We start from the raw sequence: 26924 nt of genomic DNA on the forward strand, positions 1-26924 counted from the left end.
GATCCTCGGCTGGGGTGCCTTCTGTGCGGAGTCTGCATGTCCTCCCTGTGGTCGCGTGGGTTTCCTCCGGGTGCTCCGGTTTCCTCCCACATCCCAAAGACATGCTGCAGGTGGAATGGATACTCTAAATTGGCCCTAGGTGTGCGTGTGAGTGTGCCTTCTGTGGAAGGTTGGGCGCCGGGCTGGCAACTCGACACCGTAAAACTCCACTGCCATTCAATGTGCGGACAAGGTGATCCGCTGTGGCGACCCCTAACCGAGAAAAAGCCGAAAGAAGAAGAAGAAGAAGAATGGGATTGATAGTGGTCATGTAGCTACTTCCATGAATGCAGACTGAAGGATGCGTTTGTCATTTTTACACAGCATTTGGCTGATTTCTACACATATTCTTGCAGACCTGATATTAATGAAAACATTTATAGTTTTTATGGTGTTCCCCCAGAGCTTTGTCTTTGACAGCTGCTACTTGCACTATTTGCTGGTAAGATGTGACGGATTTATGATGATATGTCAATGACACAATGTGCAAATTATGTCACAGTGTTGTGTATTAGTCAGCAAGCTGCAGAGTGTTTTAAATTATCTTGAAATATGGGTCTCCTCCAAGTCAACAAAACTTGACTCCTTTAAATCCAAGGCACTGCCACTTGGTAACATATAGTACAATGTGGGTACCTCTGCACAAACATAAATAAGTAATGGAGTGCTAAATGAGCATGTATACATTTTTAATTCTATGTGTTTCTATCTAACAGTTCCCTAACATATACAGTTCAAGTTCCAGTCAAAAAACTCATACTAAACTGCTGCTCCTGTTTTGCTTAAATGACTCCCTAACTGACTTCTCAAAGGCACTTGTATGTAGGGCTGTCTTGTTTAATATCCAGCCCTGTAGAAGGCCTGTCCTCACTATGTTATGTCAGTCAGACTTTGACAGATTTTCATTTCTTTAGGTCAGATTTACAAAACTTGTTAATAGGACACCGGGGAATATAAGCCATTGCAACAGGCTTGAGCAACATGTCTGGCTGTCTCTTCAGCACAAATGTCTGTTACATGATCTGCCATACTTTTTACTGCACACTGACCATCCTTCTATTTTTTTAGCCTGCTGTCATAGTGATCTCTGCAAAAATGTAAGATTCCCCAAATCTTCAATTGTAAACTGGTACCACCAGAAAAGCAACATAAAAGAGGGCTCAAGGGTCAGTGGGACTTCCCTGTTAACATATTTAAAATAACTTTTTCTAGGTATTCTGATCTCTCTCAGAACTACTACATCTAATTTTTCTTTAGGCATTCTCCTAAAATATATTTATGTCAAACATGTTTTCAGGACTATTGGTATTCACTGAAGCTCTGCTTCTTGTTAATTTCTTTATTTGTCTATGCGATTATTTAATCATTAATGTCTGAATTTGTTTATTTGTTTTATCCTAAATGTATATATTGGAAAATGAGAGTTATGGATGGTTATGTGATTAAAATCAGATTTACTCTGAAGGTTTAGTAGGTCTGTTTAGACTATAGTGTTTTTAACATCAGTCTCCTACAGGAAAATATGTTCTGTTTCTCTTCTGTGTAATGTTAGAAACGTTATTACTGTTAGGAACTGCAGTGAGTCCTACTTCAGGGCATTATATATTGTCCATTTGTTTTCTTTTACTTATCTGGAAAAGGATGGAATCACATTAATAAAGGATTCTATCATTCATGCCTGTATAATTCATCCAGAAAAAAAATGGCTGTGTTGTGCTCAGCCATTTAATCACTTCAGCATCTATGACTGATGTTCTATTCTCATAATTGTTAATACATCAGATTATAGGTAAGGTGGTTCATTCTACATAACTGGGTCTTTTAAGTTTACACAATACTTTTTGTCACATGCCAGCATGGTTAGTAGTCATGATTTATGCAACTCATCCCCACCACAGTCATAATCCCACCGGTGCTGTTTAAATAAAAAAGGCAAATGATACACTGAACACAAGCTAACTTGGTAAACACAGCATTCAGCTTTACTGTAAATTCTACAATCGGATAGGTAATAAGATAGTTAACTACTATACTCAAAAGTTCTAGCTACTAAGATCAACTTCCAGTTTGTTGCTTACCAACTTTTTATTGTAAGTCATGTGCATCTGATACTCTGTATATGAAAAGAGTAGGCCTGTTGTAAATGCACAGCACCAAATAACTACTGTCACACCTCACATCACACCCAAGAGCCCTACTGCCCCCATAATATTTCTGTACAATGCAAATGTAGAAATACTGTTACTTTATCCTCTCTTTGGTACCAAGTAGAAATACCACAAGAGAGTACATTAATACTAAATGAAATATCCAGGTGTTTAATTAAAATTGATGCCTTCTAACCCTCATAATTCTGACCTTCTCAAGGATATGGAAACAACCACGGTTTCTCAAACACAGTAAATGCATGAGTAAGACATTTTATCACACACAATCTGTGTAACACAGCAGCAGAATCCAAGGTCTACACAACTACATGTTACATATTGGCCTTTTCCAACACATCCCCTGTCTTTTATCCAAAACAATGGACTTGATATACCTGATATTAAACAGAAAGAACAGAACAGCAAAAAGAGCTAGGGGTTTTGCTGTCCAGGGAAGGGCAAGTTATCCCCCAGGCTGGATAACTGATAAGCATATGGACTACCAACCTGGATGCAATGATAGTAGTTATTGTATACACGAGGATAGGCATAACCTTGAAAACTGTCCTTATATGAAAGATGATGTGATTTCATATACCTTGTATCAATTTTTAACAAATGTTTTTATATTATGTCTAATTTGTTATCATTATTTAAACTGCAAATGCTTTTGTTTTTGTTTTACATTTAAAGACTGTAAAATGATTGCTCTTAAAATGTTTTGCAATAATTTGGAGTTTTTCTGCTGAAAAAGGGTTTCTACCCGGTTGGATTTTTCCAGTAATCAAATGTCAATAAATAAATTTCAGAAATGTAATTTATCCCAATTTGAATGAGTTTCATCTACAAATGTAATTATTTTAAAATACTTTTAAATTCCTTGGCAGATGCAACAAATGTCATTGTCGGCACTCTGGTAATACATGACCATCTCACACAGGCACCTATGCATGCACAGAGAAAAACTGCTTACACCTTGGAATGGATTTTACAAAACTACACAGATGCAGGAACATTGCCAGAAATATTCAGTGATAAAACATCTGGCATTTGGAGATATGTCCAATTCTGTAGAAAGCAATCCTTATGAATATTACATGTTCAAAGACATTTTCAACTAGTTGGCCCCAAGTGCAGTGTCATTAATTTGGGCATTCTTAATATTGTCCCCACAACAGGTAAGGCTAGCTGCCTTACAGCACCTGACATAATGGAGAGGAAGGCAGCAAGATATTGTGTTAGGCTAAATTACTACCATGGATAAATGTTTCTTTGACACAGTTACTGTCAGAAAAGAAAAATCTTGAAATAAACAACAAACAGGAAGATCAGTAAAATAGGGATATCTACTGGTATATACTCATAAGTCTCAACAACAACACAATCTTGACAAAGAGACTGTATCACTTTTGAACTTATTTTGTTGTAAAATTTACCTAAATAAATGAAAATCAGATCAAATGCAATTTTATTTTCTGTCTGAAGTTAACACTGAAAGTAGCTACTGATTTTGAAGACTCTTGTAGAACAGTTGATTATGCGTGTCATGTCACTTCATCCATCCACCTACAACACCTTTTCCCATTGTTGCGCATGGGGATGGGGTGTCACTTCAACAGTGGCAATAATCCAGAGTGAAGGTTTACATTGGTAGGTGGCTAGCCCTGCCATAATAGTCCCTGCACACCACACACACACACACACACACACACACACACACACACACACACACACACACACACACACACACACACACACATAGACCACATATATACATACATATATAAGGAACATAATGCTCACTGAATTTAGTATTTCCTTGCCGTGCACTTAATATACATCTGTTAATTTTGCCCTCCAGTTAACTTTAGCTATCTGTCAGAATAGTTAACCTTGCAGTATCACATCAAGATAAATATAAAACAAATGTTTCAAAGACTGAGAGCACTATATAGCACTAGAAACTGTATCACACCAGCAAACAAAAGGATATATCATATGCAGTACTATACAAAAAGCTTTGCTTGAAACGACAAGGTTAGCCAGTTCTCATAGTTGCATTTTCTGTTGATTGCCAAAGTCATGCCATTGTGAATTTTGTAAATGATTCATCATCATTAGCTTACCATTGTACAGTTTTCCAAAACTTGGAATGGGTGAATAACATCACAGAGAATAAACTATAGCTAATATCTCTTTTCCTTTAAAATTGCCAACATGCAAGCTTTTCTGATGTCTCATCCAGACTCACTTGGTATCAGCCACATACATGGTTCTAATACAGTTGATAGAAGGTGTAATGAAAGGTGATACCTCCAGCACAGCTAGCTGGAATTTTGTAAATAATTATATGTCGCATAAAATGCTTGTGTTACAAATGTATTAGAATAGTATGTCATGTGTATATCAAACTGCTCTGTACAGATGTTTGCATTGAAAAGGTATTTGCAAAATGCTGTGTTTAAAATGTATGCACAGTGGGCCCTACTGGAACAGAACAGAAATGTAAATGCACTATTGTCACTGTTTTAATGTATATATTTTAACAGTGGAAAGTGGAATACAGGAGGTTAACCTCAGTTCAGCAAACTTTAGAAAAATATCTAAAATTAAATTACTTTATAAAAGATAGTATATTTCAGTTTACAATGCAGCAATAGACATAAAGTCTATACTAGGAAGCTTTTCATATTGTCTTTAGGGTGAACTAATTACTAGTCTTGAAAGCATGAAGGAATGTAATTGTTTTACAACTTCTAGCATCTGGCAAAGATCTGAGCAAAGCCCTTGTCTATGTATTTTAACAGGTAAATGCTAAATACTACCAGCTGCCATCAATGGTTGTTTTGCATGAGAACTAGACATCAGATAACAAGAAATGTTGTCATTCTGCAAGCTTTTGCAGCAGTAATATTTTAGATATTATTTTGAGAAGCCTTTAGTGAGATGGAGCATTCTGTATTCAGTCTTGGACCTGACAAAAATCATTCACCACCACTTCTGCCTTGCTCTACTAGTAAGTTCTCAGGTTATAGTATAATTCTCATAGATATCATCAGGACTGTAGTGAAGCTTAGTTTACATATTTTTATTTATTTATTTGAGACTGCCCTACAATGTTTTAAATATGTCCTGTGTTTTTGAACCCTGATGTCACTGTGAACATATATTTAGTGTTGTCTTGTTTTTTTATTATTTATTATTAAATATATCTATACCTTTCATTATGGCTGATCTGTGTAGAGATAATTAAGTTGTGAGAGTACTTGCATATTTAGGAGTGTGGGCCACTCCTACTAGCCTTGCTTTTGGCCAAACTACCAGTTGTATTAATATTAGTATTACTCAGTATATTGGGTACCCTAGGAAGAGTCTTAAAGTAGCTGATAAGGAGTGACTGGTGACAGAGGGCATAACTAATAAGCCTGTGCCAGCCTCTCCCGGGTTTGTTTATGTGTAAATCAAACATCAAACAGTGTGTGTGTCATCTACTTGAACAGGCACATGAAGCACTAGTCTTGGCTTGGTCACTCAGCTGAGATTTCAAGTCTATAGCTGTGCCAGTGGGGAATCTTACTGCGGATATGGAGAAAGAGTGAGAAACCAGCCCTTGACTGACAGTGGTCTCTGTGTGCTCTTAATGGAAATTGCGCTTGATCCAGAGAGCTGCATCTGTAAATACCATGTGTGTACTTGTTATCCTCTCAATGAACATCCCCCACTGTTGCCATTGGTGAGGACTGAGGCTCCTTGATCACTGGCCCACTGGGTGATCATCACCGAAGGATGCAGTTAGCAAGTATGACAGAACTTTAAAAGTTACAAACTGTCTTCAAAATGAAATGCTCCCCATTTTCTATTCATAGAATTTAGAGCCCCCTCCTTAAAAACTACCTTAAAAATCTAGCCTTTCCTGAAGATAAATTATTATGGGTGTGGTATTATGTAACTATGTGCTAGCTTCCTCATTCTTTTCTGAGAGCTAAGTACTCTATTTTTCCCCAACTTGGCAGAATATGTTGTTGTAATTACTTTTTCTTGGAATATTACTCTAGTTTAGCTGTTATTAGCTCTGTAGCCTAACTCCTGGTTATTTACTGTCTTTTAGATTTACCACAGGTCGCTACACATCTTATGCTTTTTAACTCATCTACTACTGTATCCCATCCTTTTTGTTCATATGATCAGCGGTAATCATATGTTATTCTTAATTACTTGTTTGTTGCATCTCTAATGATAACACTGCTGTTACTGTGCTATAACAGCTTCTTGAATACTTGTATTGCCTTGGACTAATAACAGTCCTTAATAATGTATACCCTTTTGTCACAACACTCTTATGCACAGTATGTGAGCCATTATCTTCAATGCTTTCCTTCAATAACCAGGCAACTTTCATTGTGCAATTCTTCCTCAAGCTTTTTCCTTGGATTTTCATTTTAAAAATGCATATATTCATATCTGCTCTTTGTGGAATGATACATATGATTGTTGTCTGTTAGCACTCTGTATAAAGTGCACTGACTTATCTTCTTCAGCTCTGACTTTTACTGAACACTACACAGTGTCAGTAGTGCAACAAGTAGCACACTTGCATTTTACACAGAAGGCTGTGGATTCTATTCCCATACCAGGTAGTTCAATTGTGGTACTACAGAGCAGCCTAAGGGGGTTTTGAACTCCTGAAAGTGTCATCCTTTGGATGAGATGTGCTTGAGTTGGTGGTAGCTCAGTTGATGTAAAAGACTCCATAGCACCTATCAAAAAGAGTAGGAGTCATTTATTTAATACAATATAAAAAACATTATTTTTAAAATGTACATATTTACATGCACACATGTGCTCATTTATAGATTTTTTTTTCTATTTATCATTTTCCTTTTAACATCCTCATTGTTAATCTTCTATAACTGATTCCCACTCCTTGTCCCCCAACCATAATCTATTTTTTCATACTATATCTGCCAAACTTCATTTCCCACTAAGTAAAATTTCATTCAGTCTTTCAGTCCATGTAACCCATATTGCATAAAATAAATTCTTATCTACCCTTGCAAATTCTTTTTTCTTCCACTTATAATATCCATACATTATCATATTTATATCTATATTGTCTATGTCATTAATATTATTAAAACATTTCTTCACCCAACTTTTACCATAGTTTTGTCACTCTTTTACATCTGAAAAAATGTGTGTCGTTGTCTTTTCCTCCCCATAAAATAAATACTCTCTTTCAATTTTCTTTTCATGTGGCTTATTCCCCTTACTGGTACCTTATTTATTATTAGTCTCCATAGAAATCCTGACTCTCTATTGTCTAGGTACACCACTTTTAATTACTTTAATGGCTTCAATCATTTCTTCTGGTAAAGTTTCCAATGGAATTACATAATAATGTTGTTTAATCACATCATTATACCACATCCTCCTCAATACATCATCAATTGTATTTAATGTATTACTATTTTTTCTCGATAATTTTTAATTTCTTTATTTACATATTCTTTTTTCTGTTTTTCTTATTCTCGTAGTCTCCAAGGGTTTTTGTACTTATATTTTAACATTCTCACTATTACTTTCTCATTGTCTTTCTTTATCCACTTTAATACTCTATACAATTTAAAGAAGCAGAATCAGCAACTGGATTTAATAACACCAATCTACACTCATCTTCACAGATACAACACACCTCCTTTCATCTTGAACCCCATATGAAAGAAATCAACAACTAGACAATTTCCTTTTCCAATTGTCCTGGGATCATACACACATTTGAGATAGATGCTATTTTCCCATTAATACAGAGTTCACCAGATAAACCTTTTTCCTAAATGCTAATCTATACTTCTTCCACTGAAGACATATTTCTTTCATTTTTTTATCAAACCCTCCCATTGCATTATAACTACTTTATTTTTCCAAAATTTCTCCCCAGTCAAGACACTTAATTCATTAAAAATGCACGCACCAAATTTTCACCTCATTACCTAAACTCTTACTTTCATCCATATTCAAGGCCATTCTTATTTCTATTCAGACAAACCAAAACTTCTCTCATCCATATTTTGTTGTTAGGAACTATAGCTATATTGTCTGCTTATATCAAAACTGCTGGAATCCCTGCCTCTTATTGCATCACATATCTATAATCTTTTATTTTAAAGCCAATTTCACTCAGTATCACATTTATTACCAATGCAAATAATATGTCTGTCATGGGACATTCTTGTCTTACACCACAATTCATGTATATTTCTTTACTCAGCCACCATTCCCTAATACCCTGACTCAGTTATTTTGATATGCTGACATACATACACACTCCCCTAATTCTGTTAACTCTTCCATACTTCTCCATAACATCCCACAAAACATCATACATATATATGCATTTTTATGTATTTTCATAGTTTTAACTTCTTAACATTTTTTATCAGTATATTTGTGATGTACCTTTAAATTTTGTAATTAATGCTGGTTTATTAAGCACAAGAGCCGATTGGTATGGATTTGGTGCCTTTGTGGCATTAAAAAGGTTGTTACACTGTTTTACATGTTTGTCTGATGAAGTCTACCTATTTAGTTCGTTTTGACGTTTCAGAGACTACTTGGTGGCTGTTTTTGTGTTTTTAATTTTAATACAGTCAAAAAAATTGTGATTCCAATCTGCATTGTGTATTTGTTAACATCTCCAACATATTCCCTTTGTGGAAGAATTACTTTTAGTAATTCTATCTGGAGTTAAGAATGCTCTGTGCAAGCATTTCCAATTAAAAACATTCCAGTATTGTGTAAAGGATGTATGTTTTATTGAAAATAAAATATTTGATTTAATTTCTTCAGTTAGCAGTAACGAATGTCATTTTGTTATATAAGTGCAGTATGAGGATTTGCGTGTTGTTTTATAATCTATCAATATCTTGCAAAATTTTGAAATATTATTTCCTATGTCATAATCATTATATAGAATTTCATACACGTATTTTGTAAGTTTAGGTATTTCTTTAAATGAAAAATTACTAATTATTCTGCATTCATCTTGCAAATACATCAGAATGCTTTGCATAGTTAGCCAATCTTGTTGTGGAATTTTGTATGTTGTTTCTATTGTTTGCATATCCAGAATTTTTAGTTTTTTGATACATTGAAACGAACAAACCAAATCCTTTCTGTTCCCAGGAATTAATTATTTCTCTGTATATTTTATGTGGATAGCTTTTTGTAAATATGAATGTTGTTTAAAGTTCAAACCAGATTTTTAAATCTATATTTGCATTAATAATTTTCCTAAATGAGTCAATGTAATAATTAATCATATGAGTTTTAGTGGGCTTAATTATGTTCTGTTGCATACTAATGCATAATATGTGCCATGGCAAATTGATTTAATCTGTTATTTGAATTTTTTTTTTTTGTAAATCAAATTGATTTATTGATATTATAGTTAGTAAATATTTCCAGTTTGCAGAATAATTTGAACTTATCCAATCTGAGATTGTTTTAGATATTGATGCTTTTATATATGTTTCTATATCAGGAAAGTTTAATCCTCCATGTTTCCAAGGTCTGATATTATGTTTTAAAGCTATTATATTTATTTTGGGAAACCATAAAAATTGTATTAGGCATGAGTTTATTTCTTTGAATATATTCCTTTCTGGTAACAGTTGTATTGCCAAAGCTATATATAGAATCTTGGGTAGTAAAACAATTTTTATTAACTGTAGTCTATCTTCAAATGTTAATATTATTTTGTTCTACTTTTCTACAGAGATTTTTAATTGTATTGATAATATTATTGTAGTTTTTGACACTAATTCATTATTATCATTGCATAAGTCAATTCCTAGATATTTTAAGGTAGATTATTGGTTCCCTATAATGTGATTCCCCTTCAACAGCAATTCTTTTTTTTAATTTAAAAATAAAAATTTTGATTTTGATTTATTGAAATGAAGTCCTGTAAAATGTGTCAATTAAAATATCTAATTCTTCTAATGTCTCTTTTGTATTGGATAATGTTAATACTATGTCATCATCAAAGAGCATTACTTTAGAATTGAATTGTTCATAAACATCTACTCCTTTGATTTTTGTATTGTTATGTATGGCATCTGCAAATATTTCAATACAATAGCCAAAGCAAATAAAATCGGTGACATGAGACATCTTTGTTTGGTACCCTTTGTGTTTTATATATATATATATATATATATATATATATATATATATATACATATATATATACATATATATTTTCAGAGCTGAAAGGACCTAGCTTAACATACATTAAATTATGTGTATGTATATATATATATATATATATATATATATATATATATATATATATATATATATATATATATATATACATATATATGTATGTGTGTATATATATATATATATATATATATATATATATATATATATATATATATATATATATATATATATATATACATATTCTTTAGCAGATAAACAAAGGAAGGAGGAAATTCAAATTCAAATAACACCAGCATTTTGAATAAATAGCCCCAGTTTAGGGAATCAAAGGCTTTCTCTATATCTAAGCCAATCATGAGTGTTTATTTTCTTTATTAACATAGTCTATAAGAGAAATTATCCTTTTAATATTGTTGTGTATGTCTATGATATATAAATACAGTTTGATCATTATTTATTGTTTTGGATAATGGTAATTTCATTCTGTTAGTTAATATTGTCATAAATATCTTACAGTCATTATTTAATAATGATATAGTTCTATATGAGGTACAGAGGTTTGGCGATTTGTTTTCCTTTAGGATTGTTGTGATTAAGGAATATCTCCAAGAGGGTGGTATTAAAGCTTGTGACTGAATTTCTAATAGAGTATTATGTAATATGGATAGTATCTTTGAAGGAAAAAGTTTATTTATTTTCATAATTATGCCATCTATACCTGGAGCTTTGTTATTATTTCCCTCTTTATTGTATCTGCAATTTCTTTGTAGAATATGGGTGCTTGCAGATCTAGTTTTAATTTTTCCTGGTATTTTTTTATATTAGAACAGATTTAATTGATCGATATGTATATTTTCTTTTTGGAAATGTTCCATTTAGTGATATCCGAGACATTTTTCCCCTTTCTTTTCATGGAAGATATGTTTAATGCTATCAAGAATCAACTTAATAAGCTAAATGAAATGTTTGGAGAATATCAATATGTGTACATGTAGTTTAAAACAGCCCTTTTATTTTATATTTATATATATATATATATATATATATATATATATATATATATATATATATTATTTATATATATATATATATATATATATATATATATATATATATATATATATATATATATATATATATATTATTTATTTATTTTTTGTTTTTATTTAAACCAAAAATGCCATTGCTGAGAATCATCTTGGAGGCTCCTCAGAGCCATTAAGCATTATCGTCACTCTGTCTCCATTACCATAGCAATCTGGGAGCATCTGTTTCTGTTAGTCTGTCTATGTACTACATACCAGAGGCTCAAGATGCACCTGAAGCAAAGCTTAACTTCACTCAAGCCCTTTCATCAAGGGAGCAGCCAGCAAAACAACAGAGAGCAAACAGTTAAAAAAAAAAAAAAAAAAAAAACCTCCCAACAAGCCACCACAACAAGAAATACCACAGTCCTCCAGCCTTCCCACCTCTCACTTAGCAGATGTATAAACAAACTATTCTCTGCCAAAATATCCCAAATCACAGTTTTAGCTACCACCTTTCCCTGGATCCAGGCTAAGGCACCAACTGTCTCTTCTTAATACACAAACATCAGTAAACCTTGATTCTAAGCTGCAACTCACAGCTGTCCAGAGATGAAAACGGCAACATATAACAGCTGCCAGACATAGCTGCATCCACATACGCCATGTCAGGCTTAATCAAACAGTACTCAAAGCTATTATACCTGCCATAATTGATATTAACTATGTTTAGGAAGAATAATAACGACATTTGTATTGGGAGCCAGACATGGCTGCATCCACGCACACCATATCAGGATTGATCAATCAACACTCGAAGATATGTTACCTGCCAGAATTGATATTAACTATATTTAGATAGAATAATGATGACATTTGTACTAAGAGCTTGCTAGTATTATTTAACCAAGATATATATGACATTTCTAAATCATACTTTAACTGAAGAAGGCATTAGTCTCCATGACCACATTTTTTTCAAAACACTGTACTGTTACTGCTGTTATATATGATGTTAACTTGTTACATTTGAATCTGATCTCTGATGAATGGTACCTTGTTGAATTAGTTAATTAATTTCTTAAATTATTATAAGTAAAATCAATGAAAAATGAGCAAGATAAGTATTCATTGAGTTCAATTAAGGGAATAAAAACTGCTATATTTGCATTATATGTTGCTTTGTTTGGCTTATATATAATGTAAATAGTAACCCATCTTGCCCTACCTTTGATTGTGAAAAATGATTGGACTCTTTGAACATTCTGAATAAATCATTACTGTTTCTCAGTTGTTTAAGAATCCCTCTTTTTTTAAATAAAAACAGATGATAAGTGATGTACCATATCAGTTGATACTTTGAGAGATGTAGTTGTAAGAGTTAGTTTTTTTTTTGGGGGGGGGGACAGCTATCTTGGAATCAGTTTTTTGTTTTTCTTTCTAGCATCAGTCTAAGGATTTGTTTATTTTATTCTTTTAAGAGTAGGGGCCATTCATTCCATTTCTTCTGGTATAGATACTATGCTGTTGTTATTGATGAATATAGTAGCTTCTTCTAAGTCATTAAAGGTTCTCATCGCATTGGCAAATATTATTTTTATCTTGGCTGGAAAGGCCAGCTGTGCTTTAATGTTGTTTTGTTTCAACAGTTTTATTATTGCCCAGACTTGTTTCCTTTGTTCTAGTATTCTGGAAGAATAATCATTGTCAAACCTTATCAGGCGTTGATTGTATTTTAAGGGTGATTTTCTCCAAGCAGATTTTAATATTAATTCCTTGTCCAGAAATGAAAGAAATTTTATAACTATGGATCTAGGTGGAGTATTTGTTGAGTTAGAAGCAAATTTCCTCATTGCTCTATGTGCCATTTCAATTCCAAACCCTCCTAACTCCTTCTCTCTAAAAGCAGTATCAACTAACTATGCAAAGTCATTACCCTCTAAACTTAAACCTTGCTCCCCATCTGTTGACAAGCTACCCTCTTACTTCCTGCAGATTGCCTCTGAACCTCTTGCCTATTCTGTATCCATTTTAATCAACCGATCCATTTCTGAATCCTATGTCCCCACTGTATGGAAGAATTTCTTTAGTCGACTCATTCACAAAGGGGGCAACTTCTCAGACATATCCAACTTCAGACCAATTACCATACTCTCTCCACTCTCAAAAATCCTAGAGAAATGCATTCACAAGCAGGTAATGCATTACCTTCACCAGGAAAACCTTCTCACACCCACACAGCATAGTTTCCGTCCCAAGCATAGTACAACTACTGCACTCATATCATTCATCAACATAGTCTCCTTAGCTCGTGATAACAATAAACTTGTCTCATGCCTTTTCCTTGACCTTTCTAAAGCCTTTGACACTGTCTCTCACCCACTCATTCTAGATAAATTCACTAACTTACATTTCTCTCCCTCTACTATCTCCTGGTTCTCCAGGTATCTCTCTACCCACCAGAAATCAGTTAAATGGCTCTTTGCACTATCCTCCCCTCTCACTGTACAAATGGGAGTCCCCCAAGGGTCCATACTTGGACCACTACTCTTTAATATTTTCACTAACTTGCTCTACTCCTCTTGTCCACAGTCATCTCTTGTGCAATATGTTGATGACTCAACTGTTATAACCATTGCTGACAACCCAACTGACCACCACTCAACTAACCAGGCATCCTTCCACACCACTGAGTCTTGGCTCAGAGATAACAAACTAATACTTAATTAAAAAAATACTAAGGTCCTACACTTCCTCCCTAAAAACATCACCACACTCAAAAGTACATTTACCATCTTATCCTGCAACAACACTATCATCTCAGCTGAATCTAGTACTACTTTGTTAGGTGTTACAATAAACGATCAGCTTAAGTTTGATCTCCATATTACTAACTCAGTAAAAAAGAACTCATCAGAAACTTGGACACCATTTCTGTAGCAAGAAATACATAACTAACACTGCCCGAATAACTCTCTCCCAGGCTTTATTACTCCCAGTGCTACTGTACAGCTGCCACATATTCACAAACCTAAATTCTACACTTATTTCCAAGCTTGAAACTACCTATAATTAGATCGCCAGATTTGCAGCTAACCAAACCTACAAGTCACTCCACTGTTTAGCACTACAGCAACTAGACTGAATAGAATTCCCTCAGCTGTTCCAACTATACCAACTGCAAATCATCCACTCTATCTTCTAGCTACCCTCCTTCTGCCCCAGCCTCTCCACTATCATATCCAAATATTCCCCTACTAGGATGCTACACAGCTCAAATCAAGAATTATTAGACATCTACAAACCCAAAACCAAAATAGGCTGCCTTCTCTATAACTATAACACAGCTACATCCTGGAACCAACTCCCCTTGGAAATAAAATCCCTCCAGCATAGCAAAAGTTTCAAATTAGCCACAAGGAAATTCCTAAAAACAAAGTGGTCTTGCCACTGTAGCCAACCACCCTGAAACCATCATCCTTTCACCTATTTCACCACCTCACTCTTAATGTATCTCTAACACTATTCCCCTGCCTCTTCTACCTCTCCCCTTTATTCTTGCAGTCTCAAAACAACCTACTTGTTTAGTCTGTCTCCTATACTCTACCTCCCCTACATCTCCTACTAGCCATTCTTACTTTCCTTTCTTGTTTCCAAACTCCTATACAACTAGATCCTACCCACTTTAAATAAGCATCTGCCTAACTATTAACTCATTTTGCTCTAAGCAGCTTAAATAATATTGTAACTAGTCACATTTTCTTCTGCTAATTGTTAAAACCTTGTTTGTAACAACTCACATGCCTGTCTGCCAGTTGTTAATACTCTGTATAATTGAATTGCCTGAGGAGCTTTTTTTTCTCTGCAGGTCTTTGCTTGGAAGATCCTGTAGCTGATTGTTACTACTATGTTACTAACATTTAATAAATTGTGTTCTAGTCCTGAGGAGCTTTTCTCCCAAGGTCTCCGCTGAAAATGAGCCAAAAGCTCAGCCAGACTAACCCAGTTAACAAATATAAAATAAAATAAATAAATAAATAAAATAAATGAAAGTCCCTCTTTCAAGTAAAAAAATTCAGGACTCCAGGCTGTTATGAATGAAATGTCTTCTCCTTCAGTGTTTTCAGGCAGACCAAAGATCCTTATGTTGTTTCTCCTTTCCCTGTTTTCTAAGTCATCTATTTTGTTAAGCAGCCATGTATTCTGTTTAAGCAGAAATTCTTTTTGGAATTCTTCCTCTTTGAGTCCCCCTTCAATGTCATTTAGAGAAGTCTCTATATTTGTTATTTTTGTATGGTGTTGCTGTAATAGTTCCTTACGAGTATCAGTCTGTTTTTGAGAATTTAATTTGAGGTTTTCTAAGTCATTTTTAAAGCCATCCATCTTCAAAGACCGTTCCTGTAAGGTAGATGTCATCAATTGCAGTTTTTTTTTCAAAGCAGCATCTGGATGAGAATTCCTTGAGTTGTTCATATTCAGTGACTCAATATATCTCCAAGTTACGTGACAGGAAAATGTTTGTATATCTCCACCAAAATTGATATTTATATAGTTTAGTAGTTTATCCATACATTTCTGATGTTTTAAACTTGAAAATAATAATGTTTTTCTATATTATTATACTAGTTTATGGAGCTCTCAAAATTCATTGCTCTCAGTTAGCCATCTAGGCTGGCTCGGCCCCCTGGCCAGCGTATCTTAATGTCTCTCTATGACCCTCCACAAAAATAATACTCGAAAAGTGTTTCAATTTTTTTTTTCACATTTCTAAACAGCTTCCAACCTCTACCCTCCTTGCCACACAGTTGTCTCATCTCTAACTTCCACAAGTTCATGCCAAAATGTGATTCCTTACACAGTTACACTTGCATAAACCACTTAAGCCCCTCACTACCCTTACTTCATTTCCTCCCAATCATCCCTCATTCCTATTTAACCTTTTCATCCCCCCATCCTCATAACTCCCACTAATATATCTACCTAACCCTCCTCTGAAGATGTCCCTGGACAAATCGGTTTGTTACCAAACCTCATTTGTCCCATACATAGCATTTATTTATTATAGTTTAATTTTTTGGTCTTACTCTCACAGTCGTTGTTCTCCTCTTTTTAAAAACAATTTTACTTAAGTTTGTAGCTGCACCCGTTTTCTGCCTGTTGTCACTGCTGCATATGTTTTAGCTACAGCATCATCTGCTGCTACAAAACCAGATGCCTTCTAGTTTTTTGCTGCTTTCCTATTCTACTTTTTGTCACTGCTCCATAAGATTTAACTGCTGCATTCTCTGCTGCCACATCACCTGGTTCCTTTTCCATATTACCTTACTCAGCACACTGGAAACAGTTATCTGCCATTTCACCCCATGTAACAGGAAAACTGTCACCTGGATGATCCTGCTCAATATTTTTAATCATCTGCAAGCCCTCCTGACATCAGTTCTGTTATCTGCACCACTTTAACAGACTGTCTTCCTTCTCCACGGAGACATCAAAACATTACTTATTTGTAACATCCACCACACAGATATCCTTGTTTACATTCTGAAGATGCATATCAATCAGTTTTTTTTCCAATTTCTCTGGTTTGGTTCTTGGCTGGGGAGCCTTCTTTGTGGAGTGTGTATGTTCTCCCTGTGTTCATGTGGGAGCTCCAGTTTCCTCTAGCATTACAAAGACATGTCTAGAGTGTTTCTCCCCAGTCCTCTGCTGAAAATTGGCTTCATTCCAAGTTGGACATTCCTGGTAAACAAATGTTACATAAATAATACTGCTGCTGAATTATGTTTACAGAATATAAAGTTGCCCTGAGTACATTTTCAGAAATGGTTTCATTCATCATATTAAAAGGTTATCATTTTCAACAGTTTTTTTTTTACTTTTTGAGAAAAAAAAGAAAACCAGTTAACACACAGCTGGTACAGTAGCTGTAGGGTTTTTGCTGTCAAGACTAAATGATGTCGATGTATGCCTTAGCCTCTTAGCACAAGAATCAAGGACAAAGTAACTGAAAGATAGAGGGACAGAAAGATGGACAGATTTATAAATTACTCATAAACCAGAAAATGCTAAAATAACAGGTTTTAAATTTCAATGCATTTTCTGCAGAGTATGACATGTGAAACACAAATGTCCATCATTATTTAATGATTGCATTCTTCAATAATTTGTCAGAGAACCACACATTTTATAGTGGATCGACCAAAATTATGTAGCATAAATTTAGTCATTCTATGAAGCTCTGAACAGTTGACAGAGAAGGATGTTGAAAAAAGCAGTTCTTTCAGCACACCGTGTACAAATCCACAATGTCAGACAGTATGTGATATTTGGTCTTTTATTTACACGTCCTTTCCACTGACTGTACTTGACGAAAACTAATTCATAACTACAGCAGACAAAGCAAGTAATATAAAGTAACAAGTTCATAAGTGGCATCTTTCAGTACTGAGCTACATATAACCTTTTGAGCAAAGGTCTACAGAAAATATTACTTTTGTTGTTATGTGAAAGAGGGAGAAATACTCCATGGAAATAATATAACAGCATAAATACTTATCAGGCATAATAAGATATACAAGCTTTAAATTGTCAAACCACAGTGTTGAAACACATCTGACCTTGTATTGTAACAGCATTTGAAAGTGACTGATGAAGTACAATCAGACAAAAAAGTCAAACGCTTCTTCATCTCATGAATTAAATTTAGCTTCCCATCTGTCTTACCGGATGATTAATTTCCAAGCATTGTGGCAATTATTACTGAATTCACTGAGTTCATGTAAACTGAAAATGGCTATTAATATTTAACAACTTACGACTCTCCATTGCGAGTACGGTAATGTTATGAACAGCATTAGTCTCCCTGTCCAGTGCTTTAGCCGTTGTAATAACTCCCGTGTTAGCATCAATATTGAAGTACCTCTCCAGGTCTGTATTACGATCTATTGAGTACCTGAATAAAAGAAAAAGAAAATGTTTTTTTAACACGTGGCTTCCATTTGTGTATACACATTTATACAAATACACGCATACTTGATAAAGTGTATCTGCTCTGAGTACAAGTCTTCAGCACACTATAGTAATTCAGATTATTTACTGCTGTCCTGGAAAAAATTTAAACCATAGGGAGTGTTCCTCCATTTAAAAACTAATCTAGGAATAAACCACACATAGTGAATTTCCAAAGGTATCTTTCTCATGTTATCATGCATATCTTAACATAATATTGAAGCCCTGAAGGCCTTCATTAAATTAAAATGTGATTCAATGTTCACTTTAGTACATATCTTAAAGTTAATTCTGTATCTAGGAGCAGATTCAGGTAAGGATGGATTTACTGGATCCTGCACATTTTTGCTTTTTATTTACCTATAAGTTTAGTGACAAAAACACCATGGGATATTTATTACTATAGAATAAAATCACACTGAAAATGCATGAATGTTGAATATTTAAAAACAGCACTAACAAGCAAGCAAACATTTTTTATCTACCAATCAGTCTGTAACAAATGTATTAAATGTATTCTGCAACAACTTTCATTTTGCAAATGCCTTTGATGAATAACACTGTTTAAGGTATGTAGGCTACAAAGTGATTGCAGAAGGTTATAAAGGTAAATATTCAAACTGTGAATTGAGCTGTTAGTCTAATGAAATTCAGGCTCATAGCTGGTGCAAAGAAACATGGTATATGATAGAAGATATGTAGATAGCCATAAGAATGTCATAGTAAGCAGTCAGGTAGTTGATAATTTGTGAAATATTGAAATGGAAGTTGCAGTACAGTAATGCAGGTAGAAACAAGGGGCATCAGACTGTGCAGGTGTCAATGTTGTAATGGAGATAAACAGGATTAGACTTGAATATTTGAGCATTGGGAGTGGGCTGACTTCATTTTACCAGAATGTATCAATGCCAAAATATTCGACCCACAATGTCGGGGTGCTGTGTTGCATAGGTTTTAAGATTAGATAAAAATGTGTAATGGAGATAAACAGGATTAGACTTGAATATTTGAGCATTGGGAGTGGGCTGACTTCATTTTACCAGAATGTATCAATGCCAAAATATTAGACCCACAATGTTGGGGTGCTGTGTTGCATAGGTTTTAAGATTAGATAAAAATGTGATAGCTAGTAAAATGAAATAGAACAGGTTTGTAAGAAGAAGTGGAAGTAATTGTATGTTTTACCAGCATACCAAAGTGTGTGACTGATAAATAAACAGATGGAGAGAGAGAGAGCTGTAGCTGATGTTTCCACTTATTTGCAGATGTTATAGAGACATACCAACAGCAGTACACAGTCACACACACTCACACTGACACATGCACATAACCCCCCCAAACACACACACACACACACACACACACACACACACACACACACACACACACACACACACACATGTAGCATCAGTGAAAGTGTATCCATTTCACAGTGTGTTGGCATTATTGCCATTTTGTTTCTCACATTTAGTTACCCTTATTAAACTATGAGCAGTTAACATCTGGCAGTTAGTGCAGAGGGTTAAGGCTTTGAGATATGAACAAGCACCTTCCTTTCCAGGTTTTGAGTCACTCAGCCAGCATTTGCCTACTTTGTGAGTCTGTGCAAATTCCTTAACCATACAGTGCCCCAAGCCACAAGTGAAAAGGGGTAGTTGTGTCCAGTAGGCTCAGCTGGTTAACGACTAAAAAAAAAAATACCAAGGTCTCCATATGTTTGGATGGAGTAATGACTTTCTTTATATGTTTGCATTACATAGTTTCTCGATACTGAAGGCTCAGCATGCAGTGGAGCAGTTTTGATTTTCTTGTAGATTTTGCATAGTAACCACAGGTAACAGCATTCACTTCTCATATTAAGGAATTCCAGTATGCTTTAAGAACACACACATAGGCTATTGTGACTATAACGTTTCAAACAGTGGTGCTCACAGTTTCTTATCTGCAAAATGAATTAAAGGAAATTTGCCCTCAGCAAAAATACTTAACAGACCCAGGATACCTGTGTCATAGCTAGGTCTTCAGCCCTTTATGCCAGAGAGATGAGTAACTTTGCAATGTTAATGATGTTAAAACACTGGATGACACAGATGAGATTGAGTAAAATGATCTACATATCATTGTTTGTAAGTGATTATCACATATTTGTGAGAAAAATGTAATTCCTTATATCTTTAATGAGTCAGTCACATTGTGTTTCTAAAATGGACCAGCCTCCCCACGGAGGAGCTAGGGTTAGGATCTATAATAATCAATGAAGTCAGGATCATTGCACTCAACTATAGGGAATCAAAAACATCAGGCACTGGAAGACAGATTACTAAGACTACTTCCATCAAAACTAAAAAGAACTGTGTCGAACGTACAAACACCCCCACCAGGAATAATTATTCCAGTTCTGAATATGGAGCATTCATCTGCAGAAAACAGTATAGCCAAACTGCACTGATAGTTCAGAGCAACACGAATATGACTGAGCTCTGCTCACATTCCTTCTGACTGAATGAGCAGGATGCAGGACAACATATGTCAAACAATCACATCTGTAGATGATAATAATACCAGAGACATCTTCTGTTATACGTGGAGTCTGATAACTGTGCACCTGTCGGTCTGGACTATGACAAAAAAAGACAGATCTATAGGTCAGACTGATTATAGAATCAAAAAGTGCATCAAACAGAGTTAAAGCAGTTCTTAGAAGGAATGGAAAAAAAGCCTGCTTTTTAAGTTAACTTAGTTGTTTAGAAAAAAATCTGTGTTTATTGAATGAGGGTTATACCATCCCAAGCTTAATGCATCAATCTGATAATCACACCATATCAACCATTATTTGCTGGCAAACATGATGTCACATATGAAGTATTAAATATATAATTAGAGGTACATGTGTCCAGTGCAATGACAAAAATAATATCAAATTCCAGCAGAACATATACCACAATGTAAATCACTAGATTTATTGAGCTTTTAAAGACATGCAGGTAGGTGCGTGTGCATGTGTGTGTGTGTGTGTGTGTGTGTGTGTGTGTGTGTGTGTGTGTGTGTGCGTGTGTGCGTGTGTGTGTGTGTGCGTGTGTGTGCGTGTGTGTGTGTGTGTGTGTGTGTGTGTGTGTGTGTGTGTGTGTGTGTGTGTGTGTGTGTGTGTGTGTGTCTTCTGTGAAGGTTTCTCAGAGGGCTGGCAACTCGACACCGTAAAAACTCCACTACCAATCAATCTGTGGACTGGTGATCTGCTGTGCCAACCCCTAACTGGGAAAAGCCAAAAGACGTTGCTTTTTTTATTACTTTATATTAGATCTCACAAGGAATTGTCTTTGTTATTTATTTTCCTTGCATGTGATAAAAGGTTTACTAATTTTTTTCTTCATCATTGTTATCCAACTGAAAGTTTCTACTACCTGCATGCTTTTCCATAGTATGACTACACAGACCATTACTGCAAGAAGTACAACACATTAGCAAAATTTAAATATCCAAAATCTGTTTATTATGCTATCAAAACATTTCAGATGAGTGTTAAATATCACTTGTCAGTTAATGTCTAAACATAAAATCAGTTACACAATCATCTATGTCATGTTTACAATTAAGAGCATTCATGCTACCCACCATGGTAAATTTTTCAAAAAAAACTAACTAAAACATTTTAGTTTGCGCTAACAATTTGGTATAATGCCAGCATACAAAACTAACATTCACACAATCAAGATGAGATGACAGTACTTGTTGTCCAAGCCAGTGAGATGGAATGGTAGTATAGAATATGTGTTTCTAAAGAAGTGATAGCATCAAAAAGTACTGTATTACGCAGATTGCTGAAAGGAGTTTTGCACAAATCTACTGTGTTTTGTCATTTGACACTACAATAAAAGTGCAAGTAGGTGAAAATCTCAGGCACATATATAATTCACATACACCTGCCCAAACACCACACACATGCACACACACACACACACACACACACACACACACACACACACACACACACACACACACACATGCACACCACATTTTAGGATAAAGACCAGCTAGACTGAATGCAGAGTTATAGAGCTGGATTTGGAGACAGGTTCAGCCGTAAGTGGTAAGGCTGTGGCAAAAAGAGTTGCTACTGTAATTGGAGAAACTTGCAATTCAGAGGCACCATTAGCTGAAATGAGAAAGTACCTCATTATCGGCTAATTTTCATATCTCTGAATTATCAGGTGATTACTCTAGGTGCTAACAAGCTCTTTTCTACTACCCTTATGATTATCACTGCTGGTAGCTGATATTTCATGTAAGCAAAACATCCCCGCATTCATTTTCCCACACACTTACAAACATGTAAATACAAATATTCATACACACATGCACATGTGCCACAGTTCTTACTTGTCCCTTTGTTTACTTAATGACAATGATAATGACTCTTATTTTTCTTCATCCCTTGTACCCATGTATGATTACATTCACTCGATAATGCCCATCATTATAGTTTCATTCCTCTTATTGTCCAGAAAATGTATTGCAATGCAAGAACTGCTGCTCTATTAACTTTTCAAGTTGATTTGAGAAAGGTTATAAATACTCCTTGGTGTCATCTAGTGCTGTCTTCCCTTTGTCTGGAAGACTTGACCACGGTCCTCGTATATCATGGACCCTTACATTCAAGCAATAATGCCAAACATTAGAGGTCCTTACTTCTTACTGACTTTGACCTTTTACTCTACTAACATTTTAAGTGGCTAGGGATATTATGTAAAAGTAATTCCTGGTGTTTAGTCTTCCCTACGCATTCATCTTCTGTACTGTAAAACTTGTTGTTCTATTAACTTTCCAGTAACACAGATGAAGAATATACTTCCTAGTGTCTAGTGTTCCTCCTCTTCCTCATTACATCCTCTGTTCATTGGTTAAGGGGACTTAAGAGGTTTGGAAGCCCCCTCTCACACAAAAACACAAGCACAATTCATTAAACTCCCCAGACCAACTGCACTCACATAGTTGCATTCACGCACATTCACACCTACCCCCCCGCACACACACCCATACCCTACTTATTCCATAACTATCCCACTACTGTGATTACCCAGCCAGACAGAAACACATTCACAATTACTCCAATCATATCTTTACATACAGTCTCTCAGGAAGCCACACACATAGCTACACACACACATACACACACACACACACACACACACACACACACACACACACACACACACACACACACACACACACACACACACACACACACACACACACACACACACACATGAACTCATGCTACCTATCTGCTAAAATCCCTGGAACGTACCTTTATCATGATCTCTGTGTTTAAAAGTACAGAAGAGATGCAATATTTTATCTGAGTTCATCACCTCTGCTGGCTGTAAGAATCTGTGCAGGTCAGTGGTTATTTCAGTTATGTAAATGCCTTACAACAGCTAATTCTGAGAACTAATTACCATATAGCATACCTCCAGAATGCCTCATTAACATTTGTTGAAGGCCACAGAGACAGTCAGCTGCAGTGCTGCACTTCTCTTTGGTAAAACACTGTAACAGGGAGATTTCTGATTGGAGGTGGTTACCACCACTGGTGCTAAACTTTCTGAATCCCAGGGATAAGCTTGCCTCAGTGCCCAAAAATAAAACTTAATTTCATAACTTCATACATTAAGTAAGGCTGATAAGTATGTACATTGCAAAACTAAACTTTTGCTAATTTATCAGTGAAAATACCACTTTTTTAAAGCAAGATTTGGAAGATTTGGAAACTAAAACAGAAGGAGGACATAAATTAAATTGTACAGTGACATCTTTTATATTTGTTTGAGAGTCAGTTTCTTAAAGCTTCAACAGTGTGCAGCCATGATATAAACTTGTAATTTTGTAGTTCTGAGAATTATAGTTAAGGTTCTAAAACTTTCAATAGGCACCCTGTAAAAAATGGTACAAAATACTGATATATGCTTAAAGACTAGGATTTATTTGTATATATTATTTAATTAATTTTCTTTTGTTACCTTAATTGACCTGGATGATATAATAAATAACAAGTAGACATTATAATGTGCACATACTTGTGAGAATTGGGTTAGACAGTAAGTCTGGGGGGCGAGTCAAGTTTAGAAATGTATAAATAGGCTGACAGAGTCCATGCAAATGCTCAAACCCTTGATAAATAAGAACCTAATCCCTAAAGCCTATTCCGTTTATCTGCTTCCATTATCAGAGCCATACCTCTTGACTAATATTCCTCAGTCAAAAGTAACAGGCAATTCTTTGGCCAAATCTAGCAGTTTCTTAAGAGTTCCTTTTTTTTTTTACTTTCATTTTGAACTCACACAAGTTCTTAAGATTGTTCCATATTAAACAATGAAATAGCTCTTCCACCTCACAAAGTGAGGTTGTAAATGTTGTCGCAAGTGTCTTATATTTACCTTTTTTATGCCCACATTAATCATGGAAACTATACTACCATCTTTGTAAAAGTTCACATAATTCCTTTTCCTAAACTGTCTGCACCTATCGTACCACAATAATTTTGCATAGCTCTCCTCCTCCGTACACTTTATAGAACTAAAGGAAAATTCTTTGAAGTCACATATAGAGAATATAAGAAAACTTCTCTTAATGTCACAGAAGTAATGTATTCAGCAATAGGTTTAGCAACCTCACATCTATACACAGTGACACTGCTTTTGATTTTAAAAACAGAGTGAAGAGCCTTCTTAAAGATGTTATCCTTTTTGACATAAAACAAACTTTCAATGAAGAAATGTATTAAAGGCGTTATTTACCCTGATGTAAAATAAGCCTTCAAAACAATCTGTTATCAATTCATCTTAAAAAAATAAACTCAGGTCAGCTTTAACGAATGGCCTGCTGCCCAAGGATCTTGAAGACCACACTTTCCAGGATAGTATAGGTGCTTTCTGCTATGACGTGGGACATTAGGAAAGGAATACCACAAGGCTAAGGGCTATGTCCCATATTGTTTCCCCATTTATTTGTGGCATAGCAGTAAGCTTGTTCAGCACCCAATCAAATGAGTATATTGGCAGCATATTGCTTTTAAATGCAGGAAGAGATACCATACCCCTACTTGAAGAACTACAGAAATACTTATCTCACTATACCAATGGCTTCTAAAACGCAGACTGTTTTTAAATGAGCAGCAAACACTTACCATGTCCTCTGGTACCACAAGAAAGCTAAGAGTAATTATATCTTAAGGATAAGAATCCAACTGGCAACCTCACTGAGTGACAGTATCTCTAGAAATACCTAGGTATCCTCTTGACCACCTCCATAGTTTAACACCAGTGCAAAGACTATAGCTGACAATATTTTGACTTTCGAGGCTAAGAAAACTACTTGACTAAAGCTATTTATACAAAAGCTGGAATGTGCACTATTACTAATTGCTATAAACTATGTGCATGATACTTACATCTTACAAACAATTGTAAACAAATCTATAAATAAAAGCCTGATGTTTGGATCCCACACTGGCAACACTGTCTTTTCTTTACAAAATAGGAAAAGTCCACTGACTTCCAATAACAAAGTAATGTTACTTCTTAGTTCATTAAAATTTAATCTCTTCACTTTGTTGTCCTTTCCTAGCCAAATTATTATGGACTATTCTTTAAACAATTAGAAGTCTATCAGTACTAAATGTCTTGTATCATTTCACTCCTTATCAATGAAGGAATATGTCACCCATAATTACATTCTTGGGTGAAGATGCATAGCTATTAGACGTAATGTGCAATAATTAAGCTTTCCACTAGATTTTCAGTCCTTTTAAACTGGTTCTTATTATTAACACTATAAATTATAGAGGTTAAATGATCATTCACCAAACACAATAGTGAAATTAGTACCAAATAAAATTAAGTGAACCCCTCTCCTCTTTCACTATTTCTCCTTAATCTTCTACTAATAGTTATGAATTCAGCTGGAGATGTACCTCAGGGAAAACAATAAACCCCCTATCACAATGGTTACACAGTAAGAGATATATGCATAATCATAGGCGCATAGGTGTATACACAGCTAACAACTACCAGGGCCTTTGTAAGTCTAGCCAAGTGACCCAAATGTATCTCATGAGTTATTTTAAGGGTTTTGGTAGTTAACGAATGATTTAATTGCTACCTTCATCCAGCAGAGACACAGATGTCAGAAAAGGGGTGATGATGCAGGTTGCACTTGAGTAATGTTACAGAAAGGCTCTACTTCACATAGATGGGAATCTTATTCCGGGGAATGAAGATTCTTTGAGAAATGTACCTGTCCCTCCAACATGTCCTATTTAAGTAGCAGGGAAAGTTTGCATCCTTACATTAGCAGCTCTGCTGCTGTTCATTTTATGAAAACACAAAAGGTCCATCAGAGTGGGATCTAAAGATGCCTTTTATGCCAGACATAAATTGCCTCTCGGCAGTCTACAGGAAACAGAGTATAGAAATAGAGCTTT

The 26924-nt window shown here is 35.1% G+C and overlaps 1 protein-coding gene across 1 annotated transcript in view; it reads right to left on the minus strand.

The window, feature by feature from the left end:
- LOC122798305 (cadherin-7) overlaps positions 1-26924 on the minus strand; it is a 705913-nt gene that overhangs the window by 46868 nt on the left and 632121 nt on the right. The window contains exon 8 of the mRNA XM_044067132.1: positions 18253-18389. Within this exon, the coding sequence (XP_043923067.1) occupies positions 18253-18389 (137 nt within the window). The remainder of the gene's footprint in view (positions 1-18252; positions 18390-26924) is intronic.

This window comes from Protopterus annectens, chromosome 3.part1 (genome assembly GCF_019279795.1).
Source record: "Protopterus annectens isolate FY-2018-M chromosome 3.part1, PAN1.0, whole genome shotgun sequence".
In the NCBI taxonomy this organism is placed as follows: Eukaryota; Metazoa; Chordata; order Ceratodontiformes; family Protopteridae; genus Protopterus; species Protopterus annectens.